Source organism: Fulmarus glacialis, unplaced genomic scaffold (assembly GCF_000690835.1).
Source record: "Fulmarus glacialis isolate BGI_N327 unplaced genomic scaffold, ASM69083v1 scaffold2798, whole genome shotgun sequence".
Classification (NCBI taxonomy): Eukaryota; Metazoa; Chordata; class Aves; order Procellariiformes; family Procellariidae; genus Fulmarus; species Fulmarus glacialis.
Genome location: NW_009228803.1, coordinates 12,041 through 22,489, shown reverse-complemented (window position 1 = coordinate 22,489; position 10,449 = coordinate 12,041). Strand labels below are relative to the sequence as shown.

At 37.9% G+C, this 10,449-nt stretch overlaps 1 protein-coding gene across 1 annotated transcript in view; it reads right to left on the bottom strand.

Moving 5' to 3' along the window:
* Positions 1–10,449, bottom strand: part of RAB3GAP1 (RAB3 GTPase activating protein subunit 1 (catalytic)) — a gene marked incomplete at its 5' end in the record, with an annotated part of 22,928 nt that overhangs the window by 1,138 nt on the left and 11,341 nt on the right. The window contains 11 exons of the mRNA XM_009583596.1: positions 910–930; positions 2,462–2,564; positions 3,839–3,954; positions 4,063–4,166; positions 4,256–4,352; positions 4,883–5,110; positions 6,763–6,900; positions 8,019–8,387; positions 8,666–8,720; positions 9,923–10,095; positions 10,430–10,449. The exon at positions 10,430–10,449 is cut by the window's right edge and continues 79 nt beyond it. Coding sequence (XP_009581891.1) covers positions 910–930; positions 2,462–2,564; positions 3,839–3,954; positions 4,063–4,166; positions 4,256–4,352; positions 4,883–5,110; positions 6,763–6,900; positions 8,019–8,387; positions 8,666–8,720; positions 9,923–10,095; positions 10,430–10,449 — 1,424 coding nt within the window. The remainder of the gene's footprint in view (positions 1–909; positions 931–2,461; positions 2,565–3,838; positions 3,955–4,062; positions 4,167–4,255; positions 4,353–4,882; positions 5,111–6,762; positions 6,901–8,018; positions 8,388–8,665; positions 8,721–9,922; positions 10,096–10,429) is intronic.

Sequence of the window (10,449 nt, the reverse complement as noted above, 5' to 3'; positions counted from 1 at the left end):
AAACCTCCCTTGGCGCAACTTGAGGCCATTTCCTCTCATCCCATCGCTTGTTACTTGGGAGAAGAGACCAACCCCCACCTCGCTACAACCTCCTTTCAGGTAGTTGTAAAGCGCTATGAGGTCTCCCCTCAGCCTCCTCTTCTCCAGGCTAAACAGCCCCAGTTCCCTCAGCCGCTCCTCATAAGACTTGTTCTCCAGACCCTTCACCAGCTTCGTTGCCCACTGGAAGACCCTTGTGGCCCCTCTCAGCTGCCCCACAGCACCTCTGCTCCCACCCCTCTCCCCGACATGCTCCCCAGGAGCAGGGACGTGGCACCGCTCGGTTCTGCAGCATGTGCCACAGGAGGAGTCACCAGGGACAAGTGCCCCTTGTTCCCACAAGAGCAGTTCTAGGAAACCGACAGAGAGCATGTTCCCTGTGCTACACTTCTTCATGCAGTTACCCCAGTTCTTCCCCAAACCTCTCTGCATCTCCATCCAAAAAGTTCAGTAGTTTCAGTAAGTACTGGTATCTAGATTGTGACATTCAGGTACTGTCCATCTCTACCTACCCCCCCCCCCAAAATTCTGAGTGTTCAATAAACAGAGAAGAATAGAAAGGCATGGCCACATATTTCAGCATCAGAAAATGTTAATAATTCATTCGCAGAAATGATTTTGGTTTGGTTTGGTTTGGGTTTTTTGTTTGTTTGTTTTTTTTTTAAAGATTTCTCTCTCTTCACTACCTGTTAGTCTCTAAAAATAAAGTCTGTAAATGAGGAAAAACCATTCTGGAAACACAAAATTATTTTTATGCTAAATATGTGAATAACAGTACAAACTAAGTCAGGTTGCTGTACTATCTACCAAAAGGTTCAACTGTATGCAGCTAGGGAAGATGAGTGGGAAACGAGGGACAAAGTTGGTTACCTCATCAGAAGATTCAGTCAGCTTGGAAAAGGATGAGAAAAGAACCAGTGATGAAAGACAGAAACAAAGGCAAGTCAGAGGTGACTTACAAGAGGTTAGAAGGAAATTGTAGGTTTAAGAGACATCATGCACTCTACTTCCCAGAACATGCATTTGCATCATAATTTTCCTGAGAAAACTTGAGAATATAACAGCGCATTTTACACAACTCACAGATAGGAGTCCAGGTTCAAAAGGTAATGAACAAGGAAGTCATTCAATTTCTATTTACCAAACAGCTCTCTACTAAAATAATTCATGGTAGATGAAAAACAAGTGGTTTCTGGTAGCAAATTAGCGCCTGTCCCTCTGAGATATCTTAATTAACAGTGACCAGCTACTAGTGGGAAGTATCTGTAACCTAGCTTTAGTTACTGATGTTTCAAAAGAAACAAAACCCTAGAAATTTACATACATCTTTATTGAACATTAACACATTACGCAGCTTTAAAAACAATGCCTCCATATTAAAAAGGCAAGTGCATACGCTTGCATACACTTACAGGGCACAACCTCAGGCTTTACGGGGAAGTCTGTAAGTAAGGCTGGTTGACATGTTGAGATTTGCAACCCTAGAGACTAGAAGGATAAAATAAATGTTCCAATTTTCATTTCTCAGAATAACCATGGTCTGTTTTCAGAATGGTCCTTTTTATGCAGAGTTGCAAAATACAGATTATTTTAAAAGCATCCACACCTTAAAAGAGTTTAATTCCCAATCACAGAATTTTTACAGCAATGATTTCCAAACAGGATTTCAGGCTCTAAGATGTCTGCAATACTATGCTACCTTGTTATCACCACTGTAGATAAATTTTTGTCAGATAATTTGATTCTATGACCAGGTATAATTCTGACAGAAACTGAAGGCTGACTGCAGTCCAAGAAGTTTGGAAATCAATACTTTAAGGCTAATTATTACAGAGACTGCTTAAGAGAAAAAGGGAGTATTTATACCAATATAGGCTGGGGAAGGGTTTCCAGAAAATGCATACAACACTGGCAATAAGTAAACTGAATGTAGAGTTGTACTGGAAAAGAACTGAAACTCTTCCTAAGCACGCTTGTTTCCACAGAAGAAATCTCAAGTATTCCAAGTATAAGCCTCAGACGAAAAAGTTACTCCTGAAGTATTGAGTATTATGATGTGTTTCTCTACATTCTTATGTGAAACAATCAACACACTTGATTGTTCTTGCTGTGATGCATATATTGTGTAACTTGAATAAAGCATAAATTTGTGCCATAACAGCATTACTGATGTTACCATTTGAAGTAAATCAAACATTAATGACACCTCTATCTACCCAGCTGGCTTTAATTGTTTAACATCCCAGGTCACTCTTCTTTTGTCTTGCAAGATTCTGTTACTGCCAAAATCATGTTGAACATCACACAAAAAACCCTCAAGCACATATATGCAGACAAAATAAACTGGCATCATATGATAAGTCGTTACCTCATACTGCTTAAATTAGAAGTGTCCGCAAAGCAATCAAAAGCTCTCTCTTACCCTCTGAGCATTCACGAACAGCTTGTGAATAATGCTGCCAGCAGGTCCTCTTCCTGCACCAATAACTGACACTTCTGGCTGCTCCAAGAGACAGTTTACAAATCTGGTGGTACAAATTATTAAAAAGGAAAAAGGGATGTTTAATTCTCAGCTATATCCAAGTTTGCTAATCTAAAACCAGAATTGTTTCCTGTGAGGAGGTCTCCACCTAGCACCATTTGCACAGAGCAAGAACTTGCAGACACTCTCAAGAGTTCTCCGTTCTAAAGTTTAAGGAAAAAACCCTGACATTTCTCAGCATCCCACTCAAACACTATCATCACCTTTTCATCCCTTTACTCCTTTCCATTTACCCCAAAGACTAAACCCGCCGTAGCCTTCAGTTGTTCCCTCCTACCTTGTTGCTCTTTCTTTCATGCTAATACAAGCAGCTGTTCTTTCACAGATAACATAGGTCAAAACTAAGCTGAACACAGCAGCCTCCCACCTAAGGTCAGGAAAGGCAGATAATACAGCTGTTTGCATTGCAACTCCAGCAGCAGGGCCAATTAACACCTAGGTTGCAATTCAGCCTCTGAAGGGACCTACTTCTCTCAATTAACTACAAATGGAACCCAGGCTCCTAATACAGATGTATAAATTCAACATGAAAAGCCTTTATGGTGTTGGCCACACAGAAGAAGTAACAACATCACCATTTTTTTTTAGCACAGAGATACTGCATTGGTCAGACATCACTCCTCTGAACTCCCAACATGTACTACAAAAATGTCATCTCTCCCTCTCAGCACAGCTGCAAGAAGCTATCGTGATTTTTTTAACGTTACATATTAGTCATCTGAAGCAATAAGTAAATAATCTGACAGCAGGTAGCGAAGCAATGAAACATTGCTCGTCGCTTTTCATTCGTATGGTTCCTCAGTAATATGTTTCAAATTAGTAAGGAGACTAGAATAAGAAAATGTAACTTGCGGGGGGAGAGGGGGGCATTTCTTCCATATTAGTTACAGAAAACACTAAATTCCTAGTCCTTCTAATTTTACCTCTATTGTAACAAAGTTCATCACATATACATTTTACATACACGAAAAAATAAATGAAATCCCCAGTACTGTCAAGATAAAAACAAATTCCATTAAAATAATGTGTATCTCATGTTTTCAAAGAGATTGTTACTTAGAGAGGCATTTAGGGTACCCACATATAACATCTGTAGGTAGCCTAGGGACAGGGAACTTAATGTTTATTGCTACTAGATATGATTCCTTAGTACTTCTGTATTATCACCACTTCCACCTGTCCTAAATTTTGAAACTACAAAAAAAGGGAATCAGAGGAAAAAAACACCATGGGGAGGGAGAGGGAATCATCAGTCACCTTTGTAGATCTTCTTTCTCCTCCTCATTTTCACATTTCTCTACCCCAAATTTTGCTTTCAGAGACCTGGCCCTGGCGATGATAGCTTCCACACTCATAATCTGAGCAATGATTTCCTGCAGGAGTTTAATAAAAATGAAAATTAAAAAGATGGTTTTTTAGCACTCCCATGAACAGTGTAAAAGTCTATCAGGTTTTCAGCCTCAGCCAGTACAAAACCTTACTTCCAACTTCTTGTCCTCTGGATTAGGGAATCGTAAAACTTTACTGGAATGGGATATTATCTGCTTAATAATCTTCTTAACTGAAGATATATCTTCTAGTGCTTCTATTAGGAGGAAAAGAAATGAAGAAGTTGTAATTATTGCATCAATGTTCACTCTAAAATATCTTAATAATTTATTAAACATTATTTACCTTCTTCCTTTACCTTGAGTACAGATGCATGGATGATGCAAGGCAAGAGATGCCTTGCAAGGTCAGCTGGTTTCTGAACTGCAAGGTAATGAAGCACCTGTAACATCAGACAATTTAATACATTACTGATCAAAACTACTTCCCAAAGATAAGGTTAACTACGGAAGATGAGCACCTATGCTGAAGAATTCACAAAAAGGGAACACTATTGCAAGACAGGCCTCTATAGGTAGTTTTTACATAAATCCCCAGTGATTGCTCTCAGTCCCAACAGGTTAGAATGAAACTAAAAATAATTATGTTTTAGGAACACTTTAGTTTCCTAACGTATACATGCAGACAAAAATCTGTTTTATTTACTAATAATTCAAAGAAGTATCTAAGTAATACACCTTATGAAGTTACATTCCACACACTAATTATTTTAGATACTTCAAAGACACTGTTGTACAGCAGCAAGAATTTCTGATTAACCCTAAGCCATGTACAAAACAGTTTAGTAACTCCAAGAATACAGTGCAATGATGTGTTAATGTTTAAATCTTGCAGGAGAAAAAAGAAAGGGCTGCTATAAAGTTTTGTAGAAGCATTACAGATCAGACCATCACTAGCCACAGAGCTTTTTACCTTCTCTGCTTCTCTAGTGTCATCAAACAGTCTCTTCTGCCTCCGGGCTGGGACTGGTTTTGCTGTCTCCCAGGCCTCTACCCACATGTTGCTAGGAATCTTCATTCGGGCACTCAGTTCGCCCTTAATCACTACATTCCCCTTTTCATCAACCACTTCCTCTTCGATGTAATCCCGAGGGGAGTACCACCGCACAAAATCCTCCAGACAACAGCCAGGATTAGCGGCCTGGAATGAAGAGGAAATAAAATTTGTGCCTCAAAAATCCTATAAAAACATAATAACCTGGGTAGGAAGGCAATATGATTTACTGGGTAAAGCAGAGCCTAGGAGCCAAAACTCAGGGAATTCTGTTGACGGTCAGCAAACTCTACACTAGAAAAGAGACCTGGGAGGGTGAGGGGATAAAGTAAGTATAAACCAAGACAATGGCGGGGGAAAAACCCCACATCATCAACAAAAACAAAGAAACCTTCCTCTTATCCCATCAAAACAGTACATTCATCAGTTATTTCAGGCAAGCTCAAAATTATACTGTTAAGTCAAGCTTCTATCTGGTACTTGATACATACAATAAATATGAATTTTCACTAAATTTTTATGTATAAGCTTATACCATTAAAGACTTAAATGAAAAACGGCCCGAGCCTAAAAGAATCACCGAGCTGCATAAATACGCTTTCAGCACTGACCTTCCATCTTTTAACACTCCAGTAACAAAATTCACCTTTTCTACTTCCTCTAGAAAGGAACTTATAAAAAAAAAAAAACTCCCGCAAACAAAAGAACCTTCATTTTTCATAGATGCAATGTCAACACAGATAAATACATCTGTAGGATGTATTTAGAACATAAAAGGAAACCCAGCTTTCTATTCGATGTACCTATCGAGAGTGCACTTCCGCTTCAAATTATGGTTCTATGTTCTTACTTTGAGTTTTTAGATCATTTGCACCACAGAAATAAAACTGCTACATATATCTAATATGACATGAATCACTGTTAATAAACTGATATTGATATGTTATATATACTCTTATTTTACAGTACATCTGTATCCTTTTACTACAAAGTAATTGCAATAATTAAAAAAAAATATATATAGCTATTTCATGACAGAATCTCCAATATTTTCAGAGTTTTGAGATCCTTTGATGACACCAATGTATGTGCTCTTAGCTCCCTCTGCAGAGCTCAGAAACGACATGGAACAAATTACCCAAAATCACAGCTAGTCCAGTCCCAATTTGATGAATAGCTGTATAGGACTTCTACATAGTAGTAACTTATCCTTCCTATTAAAGAACAAAACATCTTCAACTATACATAAAAATTATGTCCACCTCCCCAAGTCCAAATACAGAACTGTGAACATGTTAATATATTTTTTTTTCTTTACACCACCTTTACATTTTATCCGTTTGGAATCTGATTAAAGGTGCACCTTACAAAGCTGGACACAGTGGAAAGTACAGGTAAGAGAGACAGTAAATGAAAGCTACAAGGTGGTGGGAGGGAGAGATGTGTAATTTTGATTCAGTATTTTAATGCTCAGTTTTCTTCTGACATCATTTTCTATGGGCTTGTCTGAGTTTTAATTCCCAATTTATCAACTCTATGTTTTGGGGTTTTTTTCCCCTCTCACAGACATTGTGCAGATTTACTGGAACATTAGAGCATAATAGACTGGATAGGCATAGATTTTGAAATGTTCTAAGAGTTTTATCAATAGGTTTTTATTTTCAACTTTATTTTGAAACTGTTTTGTGGAGAAGAAAAAAACTCGTCAGAAAAACCTTCAAAATTGTTCAACACAAGCAAGAGGGGGATAGTTTAATTAAGAAGAAGGCAGTCTCACAGAATTCTTCAAGTAGTACTACCTTAAAAGACTCCATATCTGAGAGCAAGCAGGCACTCTGCATGCGTGCCCGAAGATGAGCACCTTCTGCTGATGTCCCTAGTTTTGCCAGGACCTCAGACTGTTCTTCCAGCAGATCTTCAGTCATGGGTGCTGGTTCCTGTAACACAGAAAAAGACAAGTTTACAAATAGCCTCTCCTAGACTTAGCCCTTATTAAGGAAGAAGGAGTGGAAAGCTCGCTGTCACCAAAAGTTCATTCTACTTTATTTGTACTCAAAGGAAATAAACATAAATTTCTGCTGCTTAAACTGTTTAGCTTAAAGCTGTGCATCTGAAGACGACACTAACAAAAAGAAATTAAAAAGAAAACAACCTGAGAATGAAGTACAATATAAGAATATATTGTTAAAATGTCAAAACCCAGATGAAGTCCAGGAAGTGTTTGACTGATACTATTTTGTTGAGATGGATGAAAATCCACCTAAAACAATGTAGAATTTTTGCCATTGATACAGTCAGCACATAATTAATTGACAATATTTTGCCTGACCACACTCTGCTTATACCTTTTACCCACGCAAAGCAACATTCATTAAAAATAATTTCTCTCAAGTGAATGAAAAAGACTGTATTCTTCATGCATGGCTCATTTCAAACGACTTCTTCTGACACCACTGCTTCCTATTTCATCCCTAGTCACTCTGCAAGAAAGTCTGTGTCATGTAACATTTCTAGTTGTTTGATGATAAACCTGCTTTAGATAATGGCACCAAAAACTGATGACTATGGCCTTTTAGATATGAGTTGAGAAATGTTTTTTTTTAAAAAAAGATAAAAGAAAAAAAAGTAGCAGCAAAACTGATCCAGTGCTTTGGTCAGTCAGCTAGAAATCTTCATGGTGGAAGGACCACGGCAGTTCCTGCTTTACAGGAAAGAAAATCAGGAGGGGATGGAAGATGCCTCAAGAGCTGGAAATTAAAAGAAACCCAATTTTAAGGTAGGCAAGACAGCTTAATTCTTGTTTAAAAAAACTTGTTTTGAGTGAAATTTGGTAAGGAGACCCATTCTCAAATAAAACAAGGAGCATGTGAGATTTCAGTTTAACAGCCTCATCAAGTTTTAAAATGGAAAACAAGGTCTTAGGCCAAGAACACTTCGCAATTTTAACAACAGATAAAGCTATAACCTGCAAACTATATACAATTCACAATCCTAGGTATAAGCCATATTGCACAAGAGTCATATTGCACATCTGGCTCAGCTCTTGCTACCTAACCTGTGTTATTGGAATGTAGAGAGGCTCTCCTGGATGCAGCAGCGTCAACTTTCCATGTGGATGCAGACGACCTTCTGGTTTTAAGTTTACAGGCTCTTTGTTGCCTTCTTTTGCTCCTCCTTTCTTTCCATTTTCCGGCCCATTTCCTTTAAGATCTTCTGTGTCACTTAGACATTCAAAAAATTCCTCTTCACTGTCACTCCACGATTCCCAAGACTTGCCAACTTCTTTTTCCTTATCAGGGTTATCTCCAGAGTGGTCTGCTCCTTTTCCAGCATCACCAGAAGTACCACCAGGTGAACGATCAGACATGCTCCCCCTTTTCCCCTCATCTCTTGCTTTCTTTCTTTCAATGCAACAATTTAACATCTAACAAGTTAAAGGAAAAAAAAATTGTTTAGCAATTACTTCTCTTATGGAAACAATGTCACAGAAAAACTTGGAGAGTCACCAAAAATCTCTTACAATTCTAAAAGATAACAATTCCATTGAACTTGTTGCTATAAAAGATTTTCCCAAGAAATGAAGTCCAGACCCAAAAATACAAGCATAACTAAATCTACAACAACAATATATTTAGCTAATAATTGCTATAATTTTGACAGTTTCCTTAGGAGAAAAATCATTCTTAAATTTGGGATATTTACCTGAAGTTTCTGATGCAGTAAACAGCATCTCAGATCTGGAGGGCCATTAGCTAATCTAACAAAAGGTAGAAGTGTAACCATTATCAATTATAAAGTTGAATCTTTCACACACATGTGGTCTTAAATCATATGAAATCCAAAAGAGGGGCAAATATCCACATTGAACCCACCCCCACCATTTCAACTATGCAGCTCTTCTATGGTCTCAGAAGACAAGCTAGTGACTGAACAAGCCCAGAAATTAAATTACATTTACTTCCTAGAGGTCATTTCTGAAGCTCAGAGATCATTCATACTAGTACGAAACAGACATGCCCTGCATTTCCCGGTCAGTTTTCCATTTGGAAGTGAAAAGCGTAACTTGTTTTCAAATGAAAATTAAGCACCTTTGACTTTACTTTTAAAACTGCAATGATACAGTAGAGTGATCTCTATATATTTCAACTTCTGTTTTATCTGTTAGTGTAACCATTTGAAAGTACAAGCTAGTGAATAAATGGCTAGTCCAGCCCATTTAAAAAAAACCAAAAAAAACAACAAACCACAGGATATATTTTTGCTCTACATTGATACTTCATCTTGACAGAACCCTTCGTTTGGTCTGCAACAAGCTCTGCTGCAGCAGACATAACCTGGAAGGGTTGGAATACTTGAGACAGCATTAGCTGCCTGAAAGGGCTATTACACCAGCAGGAACTTGGAATAGCTCCCTTACAAAAGTGGCGAAACTACACCACAAAGCAAAAGTGTTTCTCCCTATATCAGCTCCTTCATTTTTATCTAACGATAAACTGGAAGCCAAGCAGTTGGAATACTTGAGACAGCATTAGCTGCCTGAAAGGGCTATTACACCAGCAGGAACTTGGAATAGCTCCCTTACAAAAGTGGCGAAACTACACCACAAAGCAAAAGTGTTTCTCCCTGTATCAGCTCCTTCATTTTTATCTAACGACAAACTGGAAGCCAAGCATTCACCTAAGCTTTTTTTTTTTTTTTTTTGCCCTCATTCACACAGTGGAGTGCTCTTTAACTTGAGCTTCCCCAGGCATCTTGAAGTTTTCAAAGAAGGGCACAGATGCTTTTCCCTACTCCCTATCTTTTCTTGCTTTAAGGAAGTAGGTAATAAAAACAGAGGACAGCATTTGCAATTTAAAGAAACCAAAACAGTATGTTTCAAAATCATAGTGAACTCACTCTGTTCCTGAAACAAAGAACATTTTCTATGACAAAGCAATTTAAAAAAAAGAAAAATCTTACCCTGGAATCAGGTAGTTGTTCTCCCATCTGTAGCGCATTTCTAACACAAATTCTTGCCAAAGATGTGCCACTCCTTTTACTCCTCCATGGTAGAAGTTTATCATACAAAGACATAAAGCTAGTTTGTACGTCAGACTATCAGAAGGAGCAGATTTAAACTGACTGAAGAGATTCTATGTAAGAAATAAAAGAAAGCAGGAAATACAGGAACAATGGCATTTTTTCCAAAACCATATGATCTCTTTCCTGTTTGTCAATACAAGAGGCTAACTAAGATTTTAAGCCTGTAAGTATAAGCTACCAAAAATGACAGTCTTTGGAAGAAACAAACTAGAAGGGAAAAAAAAAAAAAAAAATCACTATTTCTAACTAGAGATTCCACAAAGGTAAGTTCCTCTCTCCAAAAATTATCTATTACAAGACATAAGGCAACCACAGCAAAGTCTGTATGAACACACACTCAAAATTGCTTTCTCTCTCTCATGAGTGCCAGTCAGTAAAACTTACGTAATCTTCATTCTCTGGAG